General features: G+C 41.4%; 1 protein-coding gene across 25 annotated transcripts in view; it reads right to left on the bottom strand.

Annotated features, from left to right (window-relative positions):
- Positions 1-20,191, bottom strand: part of LOC128616309 (uncharacterized) — a 250,341-nt gene that overhangs the window by 97,221 nt on the left and 132,929 nt on the right. The window contains exons 18-20 of one of the 25 annotated variants that reach the window (XM_053638885.1): positions 1,003-1,119; positions 610-726; positions 214-330 (exon numbers count right to left, since the gene is read on the bottom strand). The exons of 23 other annotated variants lie outside the window; for them this stretch is intronic. In XM_053638885.1, the coding sequence (XP_053494860.1) occupies positions 214-330; positions 610-726; positions 1,003-1,119 (351 nt within the window). The remainder of the gene's footprint in view (positions 1-213; positions 331-609; positions 727-1,002; positions 1,120-20,191) is intronic. One more of the 25 variants, XM_053638892.1, reaches the window with a different exon arrangement.

Below are 20,191 nucleotides of genomic sequence, written 5' to 3'. Positions count from 1 at the left end.
CAGGGGTGTCCAATCTTATCCGGAAAGGGCCGGTGTGGGTGCAGGTTTTCATTCCAACCAAGCAGGAGTCACACCTGATTCCACCTGTTTAATCAGTTGATCTTGGCTTTCAATACACTCAGGTGTGGCTTCCGCTTGGTTGGAATGAAAACCTGCACCCACACCGGCCCTTGGGCACCCCTGCTTTATACTATGAAAACTATGAGATGTTACCTGTGTATAGATGAGGAATCTTTATTTCTAAAGCTCCATGGAGGAACCATAGACGCATCACTCTTCATGGAGACACAGCTGGGTTCTGGGGAGTCTGATCTCTTTCTCTGTAGTTTACTGTACAACATTATAAAAAGTCCTTTATAGACACTACTTACATATTCTGACTGACTTGTTAATTTGCTCTAATAATGAACAGTGGAATGTACGGTCTTTATTGGTTGTTTTAAGTATGTTGTTAGCCGTTACTACTACTCTTATTGTCACATCAAGATACATTTAGCATAAAGCGATAAGTATCAGAATGCTGCTAATGACCCTGGACTGGATAAAAGAATGTGTAACACGGCCTTTCTCTCTGCAGTGACTTTAACTATGAGAATTATGGGATGTTACCTGTGTACAGATGTGGAGTCTTTATTTCTAAAGCTCCATGGAGGAACCATAGACGCATCACTCTTCATGGAGACACAGCTGGGTTCTGGGGAATCTGATCTCTTTCTCTGTAGTTTACTGTACATTATACAAAGTTCTTTATTAGACACTATTTACAGATTTTGACTGACTTGTTAATTTGCTCTAATAATGAACAGTGGAATGCAAGTCTTTATTGGTTGTTTTAAGTATGTTGTTAGCCGTTACTACTACTCTTATTGTCACATCAAGATACATTTAGCATAAAGCGATAAGTATCAGAATGCTGCTAATGACCCTGGACTGGATAAAAGAATGTGTAACACGGCCTTTCTCTCTGCAGTGACTTTAACTATGAGAATTATGGGATGTTACCTGTGTACAGGTGAGGAGTCTCTATTTCTAAAGCTCCATGGAGGAACCATAGACGCATCACTCTTCATGGAGACACAGCTGGGTTCTGGGGCGTCTGATCTCTTTCTCTGTAGTTTACTGTACAACATTATAGAGAGGGCATGAGACACAATTTACTTAATTAATGCTTACTTTATAGTCCACAGCCTTGTTTCATTTGGCCTGCGTGAACTTGGATAAAATAACACTGAAACGGCTCGTAGTGCACTACTGCTCAACATTTTCAAACTGCCAGAATTCACAGCAGATATCCAAAGTGTAGCCGTCTGAAGGTAGTTACCATAAACCTTTGTATGAGTGCACTGGAGTTTCTATCACGGTTTGTCTGGACCACAGTCTGAAATGAGGGTTAAATAAACATCTGTGTGCTGCACTTGATGTAAGTCTCACTCACGTCTAAAACGAATCAGAAGCACGTGGTGTTTTGTGCTGGCAGTGGCGTAACCACAAATTAATAGTTTGTGATGAGGAAATATACAAAATATAATCAGGAATGTTTTCCTCATCTGTACAGTTAAATTGTTTAGTGATGCGCTCGTGTATTTCAGGTGGATGTCAGACAGCAGAAGGAGCGCTGATGACACTAGTTTGTTATTTTAATCATTTAAGGCACAATCTACAATCTTTCTACATTAATAACGGTGACATGAAACAGCTTTATGACAGCTCCACTGAAAAAGATAAAGATCACATGTTAATAACAGAGAAAAATGACACCTTATATTATAAATCCTGATCTACTTTTCTTCTGCAGTAAACTCCAGCAGCTACTTCACCGGCTCTCACCTCCATATCTCTGTGCTTATAGTGTAGATATCTGACTAGTAACTTTCTAACAGAAACAGGAACAATGCATCATCCCAATAGACTAATCCTGATTCTCATCACAGCAGCTGCTATCAAATAAAATGGGATTAAACACAGGAATGACTTCACAAAAAATGTTTTACATTATAGTCAGTATAATAAATATTATTATAATTATTATACTGATTATTATAATAAATGTTATTATACACTTTAATAGCCCTTCTTTTTCCTATAGAAACATCCTATTCGAATGTCAGAGACTACAGATTATTGGTGTTATTTGATAGAATATGATAAATGTGAGGAAAAATGTATAAACTTTGATTATGGCCCTTCAGGGTCTCACAAAAATGCTGAAGTGTCTCAGGCAGAGTTTGAGTTTAACGCCCCTATTGTACTGATATTACAGTGGTTTGATTTGTGTAAGCACCGTCTCGTCAGTATCGTCTTCTGAAGCCTGTATAGGGATACGTCTCGTACCGTGGCTTTAGTGTATTGTCTCATGTCTCTTTAGTGTTCCACTGTATGGTTAATTTTCATAAGGACATCATTTTATTACAATCAACAGAATCCAGCAGTTTTTTCAAGTGATGACTGATAACTTCTCATGCTCAGTATAAATATTTGTTATTATTTTCATATAAACTCATTATATATTTCAGATATGAATATTTAATGACTAAAATACTAGGACATGGAAGCTTACTGGTTATTTGTGGGCGGGGTCACATTCTCTGTGTCCAGGTCAGGGGTCTCCATGTTTGAATATTAGTGTAAACACAGACAGCTCATGGACACACAGCTGAGTCCTGAAGATGCTGATCTCTTCTGCTGGAATTACTGACACTCCTAGAAAACACAAAACAAACACACAGTTACAATTGGGGGAAAATCTTTCACATCTCTCAACTAAAGAAAATGTTGCTCCTTTGATAAAACAAAGTTGTGTGTGTGTGTGTGTGTGTGTGTGTGCGCGTGTGTGTGTGTGTGTGCGTGCGTGTGCGCGTGTGCTCGGAGGTGAGGTGAACAGTTCAATAATCAGGGGAGGGAGACCTCTGCTGGAAGGGAGGAGACACAGTTTGAAGTGTAAGTGTGACGCTTTAAATAAAAAGTCAGAACCAGAAGGCAGATAAAATGATTTGTAGTTAATAGAAGTGCTACTTTAAGTCTAATACACTTTCTCTTTAACAGCATTACATGGGTTTTAGTTTAAATAAATGTATGTAAATTCTGAGCCAGAAGTCAGTAAGTCTGAAATCAGTTGTACTAAACAGAGATGATTTCTGTGAGCCTAAAGTAAGGGTGTTCCATATGACTGTTTTAGACCGTGAACAATCCATGATCTGTATTTACAGAGGGATCACACGTACCATCATACTAAATATATTTTGTTCGCTGTGCTGAAAATGCTTAGACGTGTCATCTTGTTTTATGAACCAGACTTTATCCACTAGTTCTCATGTTCTCAAGGACACACACATGGACAAACCAATAATAACCAGCGTTTCACAGTAATCACCTAGAGTGTCTAATATTTTTACACATCCCATAATAACGTTTGTGCCGTTGCTTTGGAAACGCATCTCTCACACCACGTCAGTCATTCATAGTTCATAGACAAATCTTATTTACAAGATAGCAATATGACTTCTATCTAAATCTTTCAGTAAAATGAGTATTTCATCCTCTTGAAGTAATGTTGGAATCAGTGGCTTCAAGTCACAACAGTAACGTCACAACCCTCTGTTACTAAACCAGTGATTTATTATCATTTATCATCACAATTCTTTCTGGAGAGTCTTACTACATGAATGATTATCAATAAGATGATAGCTGGATGGATCGCTATTAGGGATGAAACGGTTACCGGTTTCATGATAAAATTCCCGGTTAGTATTACCGTGTCACATTTAATTATCATTAAAACTACACGGCCAAAAAATGATCATAATAACTAACTAATTAATCATTTTATTACAGTTACTTCTATTCAATTTAATTACATTTTATTTGTACAGCGCTTTTTACAATAGACATTGTCTCAAAGCAGCTTTACAGAAATATCAACACGGTATACAGATATTAAAGGTGTGAATTTATCCCAACTGAGCGAGCCACTGAGTGGCTTGAGAGGAATCAGACTCAGAAGGGAACCCATCCTCATCTGGGTAACAACAACGTGTACAGGATAGTACTGAGCTACAGGAACACTATCCTGCGGAGCCCCTAAGGGGACATGGTGCTGAAAAATCATATGAGATTGGAGGAAAATTTATATTTTGATGCTTTTCTGTTCCCCCGAGAAACTTTGTCTTCTTTCAAAAAAGTTATGAAAAATTTTCCACAGTAAAATGAATTGATCTTTATTGTGAGCTTATAGTAGGTCCCTATGAACTGATCTGAGAGGGTTTGATCACCTCTTTTACTTCAGTCTTAACACAAAATAAAATATTAACATTTTGGTGTCGGACTTCCTCTGTGAAATGAACTGTTTTCAATCTACATGTTTAAAAAAATATTTATGGTTAGATTTATAACAACAATAACAACAATAATAATATAGTTTCTTAAAAGATGTTTTAGTAAATGTATATTTATTTGGCTTACTAGTTTATAGCGTCTCTTTAAACTTGATTGATTTTGCCATTATTTAAATGTAAAGGGTTATAAAAACGTTTTTCCTGTACACTCATAAATACTGTCAATTGTTGTGTTTGTTGTGTTCCTTATGTATTTAAAATGATGGTTTAGTATAAAAGTGAAGGAGCTTTTTCTGCTGCTGTTTATGTGCATCTAGATGAAGCGAGATTTCAGGAAGAGCTGCTGCTTAACCGCACTGTGAAAACCTTCAACTAACCACTGACTTTATTTCTTTATACTCGAGTCCAAGCTGAAAATAAACCTCTCTGAACCGCTCCATTGTGAAGGTGTTCTGTCTGAAGCACGGCCCTGCTGCAGAGAGAAATGAAACCGGAAGTACTGTTTGTACAAACACAACGACGGGGGATTATTATACATCATCATGGCCTTTTCTGGACTTCCGCAGAAGACAGATCTTAAAACATATGATGTTTGTTCCACACTAATAAATCTAAATCCCCCAAACACTGAATGTTCATCGAAGAGAGAAACTTATATATAAAATATATAACACACAGCTGATAAACAGCAGCTTTACAGGGAAGATGGCTTCAGTTCCGGGGAAGTGACGCAGTTTTCTTACTGCTGTTTTTACACGAGTAAAATAAAATATAAAGTCGTTTCTGTTAAAGAAATAACTTACTTTTATTCAGCAGTCCATGTTGTGTGACATTAATATCACCGTTTCTGCCTGGTGTTGAGGTTTTTCTGCTTTTCCAACAGAGACAAAATGGAGTCGAGTCTGAGAGAGAAACTTCTTCTTCTTCTTCCTGCTTTTTGTGGTCGGCAGAAACTCTTCCGCTTTCCGGTAAACTGACGTCACTACCTGTGACGTTTCGCTCCGCACCCTACCGGCTGAAGCCTGCAGAACGGGGCGGTATGTTAATAACCGGTAAAGAATAATAAGCGTGTATCAAATATTTAAAAACACATGAAAAATGATATTGCACAAAACTGAAACATGAATTCAAAGTTTTCTGAATCGCACACAAAAGCGTTTCCCTTGGTTATATTACTGTGTGTTTGTGATCTCTGACAATTTCTGCTCAGGTTTTCTTTTTTTGAACGCTTGCGCTGTTTTTCCCTTCGTGCTTATTATTATTATTATTATTATTATTATTATTATTATATGATCACTTCCGCATTCTCCGCTTCTTTCGTGGGTGAAATTGAGCAGTTGTTTCCATTCATTGATCTTCACTTGTTGTGCATGCTTATGTGAATGTCTTAAAATGAATCACATCCTAATGTTCTCATGTTAACCATATGTAATATGTAACATATAACAACATATGTAACAGATACAACAAGATACGCCGGTGTCCAATGTCTATTGTGCACCAGAACACAACGCAGTGTAGCTAGGCAGGATGGACCAGTTACACATAGAAGCGAAAAAAGAGAAAAATATTAATGCATACATACTGTAAATGCATTCTGTGTTATGGGGCAATCCCCTTTTCCTCCAAAAGTGAAGAGGAAAACTGATTAATGCCGTCTCTCCATCACTCCCAGAAACAAGTGCTACTGTAAATGTAGTCAGCGTAGTAAACAAGGCACATTGTGTTACTATTCACAGAAAACTGCTGCAAATATAGTCGCTGCTTTCGGTTAAAACTGATTCACTGTGAGTGATGTGCCGTTCAGAAAACGAATCGACTCTGAGTCGGATCACTTAGATTCATTTTAAATTGGAAATAAATAAATGAATGAATGAATAGAGTTGAAGAAATGAACTCACTTCTCTTTGGTGTAAAAGAGACTCTTTAGTTTATTTCTGCATGCAGCTGGAGAGATCACATGTTGGAACCACATACTGTACATACTGTTGCATGGCACAAGCACTTACTGTACAGGACACACACACACACACACACACACACACACACACACACACACACACACACGGGCAGTCTCGAATTTAAATCACAGCTCTTTTTTACATTCACTAATTCAGTCTCAGTGATCAGGACAAATAATAACATTTTATGGCTTGTGTTTTAAACTCATACACACTGTATACAGTCAGAATGCAGCGACATACACACACACACACACACACACACACACACACACGGTTGCTCTGTATGTGAGTGTGAAGGCCCACAATATTACTATTAGGTTATTACAGTTTGATTGTATGTAATAACATTAGTAATAACATTAGTAATAACAAACCAGGACTGCAATCCGAAGAGAAATAAAACACTAAAGCAATAAAACACACAGCAATAAAACACACCTGTATTGCACGATGACATCAATAAATAAAAACACGTTCGTCCGGTAAACATGACGTATACAATTAAACATGTGGTTTAAAGCTGCAGTAAGGAACTTTTCTTGGTTAAAAACGAACATAAATCAAATCAATTGTTGAACACGTCCATAAAAAAATCAGTGTTCAAAACTTCATTCGTGACGTCATTCGCCTTCGCGTGGTTTCGTCACGCGCGTTAACAGAAAGAAGACGAGCCGGCTACTATATCACGTGTGTGGGGGCTGAGGAAGGTGGAGTGTTTGTAGCTTTTCCTTACAACAGTTGCTTAGAATTGAAACCGGTCATCTAGACGGCTGCTTTAATCTGGATCGTTCTAAACACAATCATCAGTCACATCTGGAATCAGCTGCTGTCAAAACCAAGGAACCTCGAACTGGAGAGAATGCAGTGAAAGGGGAACGCGACAGAGCCCGTGCTGAAACCAGAATAAATATCAGCATGGCTTTTGAGACGTGGTGAAAGCTCCGAGATCTGAAGGGACTGAAGACTGACACAGACATGGCTTTTATTAGCTGAACATTTAAGACATTTCAGTGGCTCAGTATGTAACCAGCTAACATTAGCGCACGTGTTCGCTTGATTCAGCTAGGTATCGCGTTTCCCGTTTCAAACAGAGATGGCGATAGAGAGGCAAAAGTTCAGTACTGCAGCTTTAAGTTCAACAGAATTCAGCAGAATGTAAAAAATCACCTCAGCGCTTTGACTCGCTCGTGTCTGAGGCAGAGTTCACGCTAGCAAGCGACAGGTTCCTGGTGAGTTTGAGTCTTGTGGGCAGGTCACGACTGTTAATAATCTCACTCGTCGCTTGTTATCGCTCCGTAAAAAAAGAAACACATGTTTTTCAATTTTTTGGGTTTTGCTAGATACCAGAATGTCCAGCGCACAAGGGCATGTGTTTACAGTACATGTAGAGCACTACACACTCGGTGTTGTGTAACACACACACACACACACACGTATACAGAAGAGAGACCGAGAGTGCAGTAGCGGCGATTTCCTTTTCACAGAAGATCTGGAGTCCACGTGTGCAGTGTGGAATCTCAGTGTTAGCGTTAGCGCTGTAGCTCGAAGCGACTAGAAGCTAACTTGGACCCTTGATAACACTCGTCATTTACAGCTTTAATAAAGTACAAACAAATCAATAAATAAACCAGGAGTTTTCTTACACATGTCCGAGTCAGGGCTTACAGTGATCTCAGAGTTAAGACCTCTGTCACCTGACCTTACCATCAGTGTGTGTGTGTGTGTGTGTGTGTGTGTGTGTGTGTTAGCTCTACAGGTTTCCCCATCTCTCTGGTGGAGGAAACTGATCCAGCTCACCCACTTCACAGTACTGTCTCTCACCGAGGAGGAACATCAGCTTATAGAGCAGACGCACCTTCTCCTGAAACACACACACACACACACACACACACACACACACACACACGGGCAAAGAGCAGCAATAAACACACTGCACTGTGGCTCCAAATAGCAAGAAGAAAGCTATAATGTATCTGGAGTGTGTGTGTGTGTGTGTGTGTGTGTCTCTCAGTGTCTCACTTTAAGCGGGTTAGCGAGAAGCATGACCTGTGTGATGGAGGAAGGGGGCAGGACGGGGTTAAAGGGCGCCAGCTCGGCTCCTGACGGACTCTGAAGCTTCACTTTCATGGACTGAGAAAGAGAGAAAAAATTCATCTCAGTATAAAGCTGCAGAAGTGTCTCCTCAGTGTGTATCCTGAGATAAACTACGGATTGTATGCGTCATGAAGTCATCCGGTGGGTGGGGGGGGGGGTGTGTGTGTGTGTGTGTGTGTGTGTGTGTGTGTGTGTGTGTGTGTGTGTGTGTGTGTGTGACCTTCGGCACTGCGGCCTGTAGCTCGATGTTCTTCACTGCGAGAGGAGCCGTGTTCAGCATGGACACCACGATGACGAGGACGTCGGGTCTCCCGGGAGGACACTCAGAGCCGAAGTGCAGGAGGACGCGCACTCCGTCTCTATCGTACGCAGTCACAGGAAGAGCCTTACCTACACACACACACACACACACACACACACACACACACACACCTCTATAACCAGTCTCATTACACTGATTAAATTAAACTCCTCCCTTTCTCACAGAATTGTGTTCAACTGAACCCTTTCACAGAATGTAAAGTAACCTGAAGCGTTTGATTTTAAAACATTAAAACACAGTCCAGGTTAAACAATAATTAATGCACTGTGTGTTTTAGCTCCTTAAGAAATGACAGAAAAACAGCCTATGAACATCTAACCCCCTTTCCCCTCATAAAAACATCATTCCCACCTTCTGACTCGGAATAAACCTCATCTCTGACATTTCACGTATAGAAATGACTGTTTAATATATAGACTATAATTGTTGTGGAGTGAGGGGGTCCTTGTGGATTGTTCGAAATATTCTAGGGGTCCAAAGCTCACGAAAGGTTGAGAACCACTTGTCTAGTCTATGAATTTTTAAAAGATAATGTCGTCTGAAATGGAACACATTCGTTTTTTACCAACCTGACTATGGAAAAATAATATTCCTACATTCCGACTGGGAAAAATCTTACTTATTGTCTTTGGACTGGGAGAAAATACAATTCCCACTTTCTGTGTGTGAAGAAACACAATACCCTTCATTCCAACTGGGGGAAAATCACCATTATCAGACTGTACTTCCCACCTTTTAACTGGGACAAAACTTCAATCCGTACATTCAGACAGGGGAAAAGCACACTTTCCACCTTCAGACTGGAACAATAACACAATCCCCAATTTCTGACTGGCAAAGTGTTTTCAGTCTTTATCGTCTTGGATACTTTGGGATAAAAGTGTCCACATGATCTTCTAATGATTTTCAGCTTAGATACTGCTGGACCTGTTTCATAACACCACTAACTGTCCCTTATCAATAATCAGAATCCGCCAGTTAAGAGACGTTATGCATTTTACCCAAGTACAGACATGGAGAGAGAGAGAGAGAGAGAGAGAGAGAGAGATACACACAGAGAGAGAGAGAAAGATACAGAGAGAGAGAGAAAGAGAGAGAGAGAAAGAGAGAGGTAGAGCGTTTGTGGATTTTACCCATACCGATAACTAAGTTAACCGATGACTGATGAATCAACCGATAGTTCTTAAGACTGATCCTGAATGAAAACTTAACACTCAAAGTAAAATATTGCTGAAGTTCATTACAAAAATAAACAGTACTGACTGCACCATGAAAATGTACTGTACTGTTTAACATGTAATAAATATAGAAATATTAATATATATGAACTATTAGTAAATATTGAAGTAAACAAACAAACATCCAAAATGAATCCAAAAAACACTTCAAATAACACAACAAAATGGAGATAGTTGCAGCAATCAGGGCTGATCTGCAAATCTGTGTGTGTGTGTGTGTGTGTGTGTTTATGTGTGTGTGTGTGTGTGTGTGTGTGTGTGTGTGTGTTTATGTGTGTGTGTGTGTGTGTGTTTATGTGTGTGTGTGTGTGTGTGTGTGTGTGTGTGTGTGTGTGTGAGATTATGTAGAGTGTGTTGTACTGGTTATACTGACTGGTTTTGATGGAGTCCAGGGGAACATGTAGGTTGCTGAGGGATGCCTCAGAGCGCACGGGGTTCCCCTGTAGAGAGCGCAGGGGCGAGCCGGGCATGCTGGAGCTGATAAATGGGTTGGAGGAGGAGAGAGAGGAGGAAACGCCGAAACCCAAACCAACACCGGTGGCCATGACGGGCTGACCCGAGACACTACACACCAAAAAACAATAAGAAAATGGCACCAGTCAAACGTGCACACACACACACGCACACACACACACACACAAAGAGTTACATCCCAAACCCCATCCCACAGCACTAAAGAGTATTCTAACAGTTTAATAATCAGCTAGCTCCTGTATATAAGCACACAGGGCCACGGCGATGCTCTCTTGACTCACTGACGTGTTAAACACTGTGGACCGGAGCTGACGTACTAGTTTCAGACGCTAAATACAGCAGTCTGTGGTTCGTCACCTCACACACTCACCATGTCATTTATTCAAGACAAGCTCATGCTCTGTTTACCACCACACCAACCTTTACACTTCAGATAAGAAAAGACACTTATAAAAAATTATATTATTATTTATAGAATTCATGCGTTGAAACGTTTCTAGACAACTCTATAAGAACAGATTTGGAAATTAATGATGAGGAGTCTTTATTAATCACATATACACCTGCACAGTGAAATTCTTTTCTTCACATACCCCAGCATGTCAGGAAGTTGGGGTCAGAGCGCAGGGTCAGTCGTGATACAGCGCCCCCTGGAGCAGAGAGGGTTAAGGGCCTTGCTCAAGGGCCCAACAGTGGCAGCTTGGCAGTGCTGGGGATTGAACCCCCGACCTTCCGATCAGTAACCCAGAGCCTTAACCGTCAAGCCACCACCGCCCCTCACATTGCTTTTTAGCGAACCTCTTCTTACACAGTGTATTTACTACCCAGAATGCACTATTGTTTCAGAACTCTGTCTTTTTATCTAGAACAGCACCATGATGGAGAAACGTAGGAGCAGTGTCTCACCTCTGCACCTCTCCCAGGTTCAGCATGGTGAGATCCTGCAGCCCCTGAGTCACCGTGTCAGGGAGTGTGGGGTGTGTGGGGTGTCCTGAAGTGTGCGCAGGAGGAAACACAGTCCCTGGTGCTGCTGCTCCACCGGAGAACAGGTCGAGTCCAGGAGGAGCAGGAGCCTGGCAGAGCGAGATGCCAGGTGATTATATATACAGGATATAATCAGTATAAACACCTGGTAGATAAATGATGTCATTTCCTTAACGATCAAACTAAATAAAGGCCCAAGAGGACAATTGAACAATTATGATGTTTTTGTGATCAGAACATTTTTGCCACTACACACTGCCACTGACATGGAATAGAAGAATTGAAGTTATTTATTATGAAATTATACACAAAGTACTATTGAGTCATGGCCATTATTTTCCATAAACCATTTTAGTTTCAATCCATGATCATGTTGGGCTTACATGTCCGGGTCAGCGGACAAACAAGTTGTCGTCATCATCCTCATCCTCATCCTCATCATCATCGTGCCAGTGACAGCGGCCATGCGCTCCCAGCCCGTAAACCCTTAACCTCTTATAGAGCCCAGGTCTCTAACTGCCTCAAATGTGGGACATGAGGGAGCAGGTGTACCTGTAAAGACGTCCACTGGTTGGATGCGTCCTCCAGTTTGGGTCTGCTCTGTACCGGAGGAGACTCGTTCAAGCCTGCAGTCATCATCATCATCATCATCATAATAATAATAATAATAATAATAATAATAATAATATACAGCACTGAGAACACAGAACGCTTCTTTGAACCAAATGCAGTAAAGACAAGTTTCAGATACAGAAAAATCATATAAATTAAAGATGGATAAAATAGTAATAATAATAATAAGAAGAAGAAGAAGAAGAAGAAGAGGAAGAAGAAGAAGAAGAGGAAAAAGAATAAAAGTAACGCTAAAATACTAACTCATTTTAAGTAATTAAGTATTTAAATAGTGGATTACAGCTGGGGGATTTTTAAACCAGGATGAACAACATGTATTAGAATGTTTTTGTACATTTTATAAAATATAAAACTGTAAGATATTTTCATCCTTGGTTTTTACATACATAAAAAACAACATTTAAAACACAAAACTAAATAAAAAATGAAGCAGTACTAATAAGACCATCTGTATTAAAACATCAGAGTTTTTAAAAACTGATAGAATGAATTTTGATAAATCAGTTCACTGATCATCCTTAACGTCTCTCAGAGGGAAACAGAAAGAGTAAATGAAACGCGATTAGTAAACGTCACCTAGGGACAGCAGCTCATCGTCGAGCAGAGAGTGGGCCGGTGACGCCTCTGAGGCTTTGTGAATGGGGCTGCTGGTCTGACTGGCGGATCCTCCAGCCAATCGGCGAGGAGGGGGCGGGATCACCGGAATGCTGCAGGCAGTTTGATTGGACAAAGGTGCTCTGGAGAGTTGAGTGGGAGGAGCTGTCTGGCGGGCAGGCGGTTCATCCAGACCAGCGAGGTCAATGAGTGTGTCTGTCTCACAGCCTGAGGAAGACAAACGTTAAGAAATCTACACGAAATACGGGAAATAAAATGTCTTTTTATAAAAATCAATTAAAAATCTGTTTGGGAAAAACTTCGAGATTTCTAAAAAATAAATTTCCTTTTAGTTCAGAGGGGAAGGTTAAAGTTACAGTAACAAACAAAACAATAAAGACACACCTCACAACCTCACAATGCTTATTAAAGCGACTTGTGTGTGTATATAGGCATGTGTATATATATCTGTGTGTGTGTGTGTGTATATATATATAATTTATTTATTTATGTGTGTGTATGTTTGTATATATATATATATATATATATATATATATATATATATATATATATATATGTATGTGTGTGTGTGTGCGTGTGTTTGTGTGTGTGTGTGTGTGTTTACCTTTCCCGAGTGCTGTTTTCTGTTCCTCAGTGTTGTCTCCTTCCGTCTCGCCCTTTACAACCTTCTTATACAGGCTTAATACTCCCTCCAGCTCATCACTGGCCTGAAGAATCTCACCTGCACACACACACATACACACACACACACACACACACACACACACACAAATCCAAAGTGGATCTTTGCATTACTACATAGACCATCGTATGTTATTTAAAATAATGGCACCCTTTCACCCTTTATAATGTACCCTATATCTAACAGCAAGTCATTTCAGTGTCTTTTACAGTGGACTTGGTCATGAGGATGAGTCTGAAACACTGCTTTCTGTGGTGTTCGCCTCTGTGGCTCGTTATGAAATGTTTATTTCCCTTATATTCCTAAATTTCTGTAACTGTTCCTCCTGTTTTAATTTGCAGTGAAACGAAGCCCTGAATGGCTCCAGTCGCTTCTTTTAAAAAAATAGTTTTTACCTAAACTAGTGTCGTGGTCCTCCGTCTCCGTGGCCAGTTTGAATGCCGTGCGTCTCAGTTTGTCACAGCGCTCATACAGCTCCTGCACACACAGCGGGACAGCGGGAGAGAGAGAAGTTCTGCATGAAATACACTCTGAACTGATAAGAAGTGTGTCAATCAGAGAGACAGAGGCCGTGTTTATTCACATTAGGTTCATTCCGGAGGTCCAGGCTCACCTTGATGAGGTCACGGTCTGCGTCTGATGACCTGTCGTGGTCGTAATGACTCAGCATCTCGCTCAGCAGCTTGACATTATTGTTTACCTCCTCCAGCGTGTGCATGCGTCTGGTCATTTTCTGAACCCGAACGTCGTCCTGCACACAAAGCCAATCATGGCCAGCGATGTTAACAGGCCCCGCCCACAATTATACAGTATATATGCACACTTGAGCACCTTTTTAAGCAGCTTTATTACACCTGATTATTCATCTGGATGGTGAGAGGTAGAAGATCAAGATTACTGAACAGATGATGTGTAAATGTGTGTGTGTGTGTGTGTGTGTGTGTGTGTGTGTGTACCTGCTGATGGATGTGATGCACATGTGTGTGTGTGAAACTAAGATAAGCAGTCCAGGTGAAAGAGCGATAATGTTGTTTGCTGACACCAAACGCTTACATGATAAGTCCAGTCTCCTTCACTTCCTGCAAATTCTAATAACCTTGGGTACTAGTTCCCGACACTAAGGGGGCGGAGCCAAGAGAAGCCTCTGTGGTGTGAGGTTTTTATAACATGAGATACACCAAGTGAAAACGCCGCTACACCTCAGACACAAGGTTATAAATATAAATAAATAAACATTAATATATTATAAAAATAAAAATGAAAACACACCTCCTTCACCATGTTCTTGATCAGCCTGTTGGCCTCCTGCAGATCCTCGGGGTTCTTACTCCGGAGCAGCTCCGCCAACAACTACACACACACACACACACACACACACACCAAACTTTCTATTTATCGACACAGAACAAAACTAAATCCATAATACTTCGGATTGTATTTTCTTTTTATGACATACTTTTTCAGAGAGAGAGATACAGAGAGAGAGAGAGAGAGATACAGAGAGAGAGAGAGAGATACAGAGAGAGAGAGAGAGAGATACAGAGAGAGAGAGAGAGAGATACAGAGAGAGAGAGAGAGATACAGACAGAGAGAGAGATACAGACAGAGAGAGAGAGAGAGAGAGAGAGAGAGATACAGACAGAGAGAGAGAGATACAGACAGAGAGAGAGAGAGAGAGAGAGATACAGAGAGAGAGAGAGATACAGACAGAGAGAGAGATACAGAGAGAGAGAGAGAGAGATACAGAGAGAGAGAGAGAGAGATACAGACAGAGAGAGAGATACAGACAGAGAGAGAGAGATACAGAGAGAGAGAGAGAGAGATACAGACAGAGAGAGAGATACAGACAGAGAGAGAGATACAGAGAGAGAGAGAGAGATACAGACAGAGAGAGAGAGAGATACAGAGAGAGAGAGAGATACAGAGAGAGAGAGAGACTTGACTTTACAATCTTTTATTTTTAACAAAAGGTCACATTATACACATTAAAGTCAAATGTGACTCAATATAAAATTAATAAATATTTAGAGAGCATTAAAAAACCATAAATATATAGGTAATAAATTAGGTAAATAAAATAAATCAGCACAACAAAAGGCTAGTCGTTAAGAACATTATCAGCCTAATGCTGGTGTAAAACAAAGTTCTCCCTCCACTACAGAACACAGAGCCTCCTCGCAGCACCACACCGCCTTGAACATCTCCAAGTCTCCCATACTATTGTAAAAGTTAAAATCGATCAGAATCCGTGATTTGATCAGTCTAGAGAGAATTTTTCTGGCATCGCAGTCTGTGTTCTGTGCCACTTTGTTTTTCCTGCTTAGGTATATCGACATTTTTGCCTGACCAAAGATAAAATTGATCAGCTGACACTTAAACCTGTTCTTTCTGACGTATTTAAAACCCAAGATAAAAATCTGAAAAGTAAAATCCACATAAAATGACCTCAGGTTGTTTTTTAAAAACACAAACAATGGCTGCAACCTGGATCAATGTATAAAAGCATGAAAAACAGTCTCTCTCTGTGAACAGAATGGACATTCCTGTGTGACCTCAGGGTTTAAAACGGAGATAAAAGAATTCACAGAAACAATTCCATGTAAAATCCTCCATTGGAGGTCAGCAAATTTTTTAGTTAAGGGTGGTTTGTAAAGTGCCCTCCACTCTGGTTTAACATCATCATTAAAACCCAGTACAGCTCGCCATGGGGTGTCCACTCTCCCATTCAGTTTTTTCTTATTTAAAACTTTCACGCAGGCTTTGTAAAGGAGCTTGCCAGTCACTGTCTCAATGTTCATGTCACTGTTGAACTCCAGGAGGGGGCCACCATACCCATCTAGATCTGGAGCGATGCCCAGCTGGGGAAAAGGTTCCTCCTCTGTAGGTCTAGTCTTGCTTGTTTCATTGTCCATTAGCTGAGCACGCTCCTCTGACGTTAGGGTGGACCTCCAGCAATGTAGGAGCTTGTTCACAACACGCAGGGACCGTAGTCCTAGGCGCGCTGTTAAGTCCTCAGCCCGTGACAGGTCCGTTCCTGTGATGTTCACCAGCTGCCGGAGTGTCACAATCCCCGATGAGACCAGAACTCTGGATAATGATGGGGTGGTCACACCAGAGATATCTAATCTCCCACCATTCACCAGGGGTTCCTCCAGCAGCCAGTATGGTGTTCTGCACCCCTTGATTTGTTTTTTAAAAAAAGTCCATATTTTAAAAAGCCCACGATAAAAAACTGGTAATCCAACAAGGTCTAACGTTTTTGTGTCCATTAAAAACAAAGTTCTGTCTAATCCCAGTCCTCCTACTGTGTGTAAAAGCCTATAAGCTGCTGCTCTCCATACCAATCTCTCAGGTCCAGTGAGGAGTCTCTGGATAAACTGGAGTCGGAAGGTTGCAGTTCTGCTGGCTATGTGGACCAGCCCCTGCCCCCCCTCCTCCTTGGGCAGGTGAATGACACTTTGAGGGATCCAGTGTAGTTTGTCCCAGAAGAAGTCCACTAGCAGGGCCTGGATGTTCGAGAGCAGATTTGGTGGCGGATCCACACATGCCAGCTTGTGCCACAGGGTTGATGCTGCCAGGTTGTTGATGACCAGCGTGCGTCCCCTGTAAGACATTTTTGGGACCAACCACTTCCACCTGCTCAACCTGCCCTTCACCTTCTCAAAGACACCTTCCCAATTCTTATTTACAAACTCAGTGCTGCCTAGATAAACACCCAAGTACTTAAAACCACCCTTTTTCCACACCAAACCAGCTGGTAATGTGGGCTGCCCACCACCCCACTCTCCAACTAAAATGGCTTCACTTTTGGCCCAGTTGACCTTGGCAGATGATAAAATCTCAAAATCTTTTAAAACATCAATTAAAATATTCACATCAGTTTGTGTTCCCAGCATTATGACTAAGTCATCTGCATATGCTGAGAGACACAGAGAAGCGCTGGATTGAGATATCTTAAAACCAGAAAGTTGATCTCTCAGTTTACATAAAAGAGGTTCAAACGCTAGGGTATACAGCATACCTGACAGAGAACAGCCTTGTCTAATACCTCTGCAAACTCTAAAAGGGGCACACAAACCACCATTAACCTTCAGTACACTCTCAATTTCACTGTACAAAGTCTTGATCATGGCTATGAAACCTGGGTTGAAACCAAAGGTTTCCAGCACCTTCCACATGTATTCATGTTCAACCCGGTCAAAAGCCTTTTCCTGATCTAGAAAAATAAGGCCAGTCTTTAATCCCAATAGCCTGGAGACGTCCAAAATGTCACGAATTAAATGTATATTATCAAATATAGACCTGCCGGGCACACAGTACGTCTGGTCAAGGTGAGTGATGTGCTCCATTACCTTAGTCAGTCTTGAAGCTAGCGCTTTTGAGAGCAGTTTGTAGTCAGTGCACAACAGTGAGACCGGGCGCCAGTTCTTCAAATGCGTCAGGTCTCCCTTTTTGGGCAGGAGGGTCAGGACGGCTCTCCTGCAGCTCAATGGGAGTTCACCTCCCTTCACACTGCCTAGCAACACTTCTAGCACATCCTGCCCTATAACTGTCCAGAAGGCTTTGTAGAACTCTACAGGGAGACCGTCTATGCCTGGCGCCCTTCCATTCTCCATCCCTTGGAGAGCTTCATAGAGCTCTGCTAGAGTTAGCTCTATGTCCAGATCGCTGGCCACATGCTCTGGGAGTTTTGGCAGGTCTTTTAGGAAGCTCTCTTCCACTGTCTGTGCCCCTGACTGCTCACTGCTGTACAGCTTCGAGTAGAAGCTAACTGTCTGCTTGCGAATTTCAGCGGGATCTGACAGAAGATCTCCTGATTCTGTTCGCACAGCATGTATGAATCTTTTCTGTCCATTCTTCTGCTCTAGACCAAAAAAGAACTTAGATGGAGCATCCATCTCATTCATGCTTTTAAAGCGTGAGCGGACCAGCGCCCCCTGTGCTGTGATGCCCAACAGGTCATTCATTATAGATTTGTTACTTTTGAGGGCTTCAATCTGCCCTCGATCTCCTGTGGTCTCCAAACACTGGAGTTCCACTATTCCAGTCTCCAGAGCTTTCAGAGATCTGACAATGTCTCTTGTGACATTAAGAGTGTACTGTTGACAAAATGCTTTAATTTGAGCTTTGGCCACATCCCACCACTGTTGTATAGAACTAAAAGCCATCTTTTCACATTTAAAAACATTCCAGAAATAAATAAAGGATTCTCTAAAATTAGTATCCTCTAAAAGTGCAGTATTAAAATGCCAATAAGCACTTTTTGGTTTTACATTTTCTTTACTGACAATACACTGCACCATACTGTGATCAGAGAGGCCTACTGGAACAATAAAACATTTAGTAAAAAGTGTCAGCTGATGTTTAAAACCATAAAAGCGATCTAGTCGTGCCAGGGAGAGTGTGTTGTATATGGAGTGGGCCCACGTGTACTGCCTCTGGTTTCTATTTAAATTTCTCCAAATATCAATCAGTTCGTGAGCCTCCATCATCTCCCACAGGCGCTTACGGGAGGCTACATGAGGTTCTGTGTGGTTCCTGTCCAAGTTATCTGTTGTGCAGTTAAAATCCCCACCCAGAATTAAAATATCGGCAGTGTTGCAGTCAGCAATGACATTGTCTAGTTTATTTAACAAAACCATTCTCTCCACTGCACTGGTGGGAGCGTACACACAAATAAAAACAAAGCTCTCATTCTCATAGATAGCTCTTACTTTTAAAAGCCTCCCATTTAAAACCTCAACTACTGTATAAGAACTGGGAGTAAAATTGCGAGCAAACAGTAGGGCAACCCCACCACTAATTGATGTATTGTGACTTAAAATTGCCAGCCCACCCCACTCCTTCATCCAGCTAGTAGCATTGTTAACATTACTATGTGTTTCTTGCAACATCGCTACATCAATACTCTTCTGCTTTAGTAACTCATATAGTTTTACACGCTTTTCGTGTTCTCTTGCCCCGTTAACGTTTACACTTGCAATACGAATCCCAGTCATAAGAACAAGGTGTAGATAAAACAAGCAGATGATGAAACCCATTTTAATACAAAACACACCAAACACTCTACTGGTCATCATCAGAAGTTTCTTTGCTGACTTTAGTAATTAATTTCTTCAGACGATAGATCTCAGTGTCAATAAAAGCTCCTTCTCTTCTAAAATGTTTGACATCATGGATAAACTGCTTCAGATCTGGGAAGTGCTTTTCTACTACAACGTTCTTTTGCCATTTAGTATTCCGTAAGAACTCCTTAATGTTCTCAGCACGGTATACAACTTCTCGCTTTTCTTCCTGAGAGCCAAAGTTAAAAACAGAATCTGACATGTAATCATCGCTGTCTGTTTCTTTTTCGTCTACTTTAGTGTCTCTTTTGGCCTGTTTGCTCCCTTGTCCCTTACCTCGTTTTTTCCGCTTGTTCGGTACTTTAAACATGGGTTCGTCCTCCATCTCCACGTCTCCCCCATCCCCCGGCATAGTGTCTGGTGCTTCTGAGCGACTGCTCTGCACCCCTGTACCTGCCTCTGCCAGCGCAGGTATCTCCAGCTCTGCACCAGAATCCACTGCGTCTTTATCGGTCAAACAAGGATTCTCTACTTCAGGCAAGCAGGACTTCTCTGGAGCCACTTCAGTCAAGCAGGGCTTCTCTGGGGTTGGTATATCCTTCGTGGGTTCCTGGGCTACAGGCTGAGATTGAGGTTCGCTCTCACTAGGCTCCGGTGCAGTAGCAACTCCGGGGCCTTCAGCAGCGGGCTGAGCTGCAGCCGCAGGGGGAACGGCTCCAGAAGGCCCAGCTACTTCCTGCCCCGGTCGCTCAGAAACACCAGGGTCACTCTGTCTCTCAGGACAGGCCT

Source organism: Ictalurus furcatus, chromosome 12, assembly GCF_023375685.1.
Source record: "Ictalurus furcatus strain D&B chromosome 12, Billie_1.0, whole genome shotgun sequence".
In the NCBI taxonomy this organism is placed as follows: domain Eukaryota; kingdom Metazoa; phylum Chordata; class Actinopteri; order Siluriformes; family Ictaluridae; genus Ictalurus; species Ictalurus furcatus.
The sequence above is the reverse complement of the archived record's forward strand: the minus strand, read 5'-3'. Positions and strand labels throughout refer to the sequence as shown.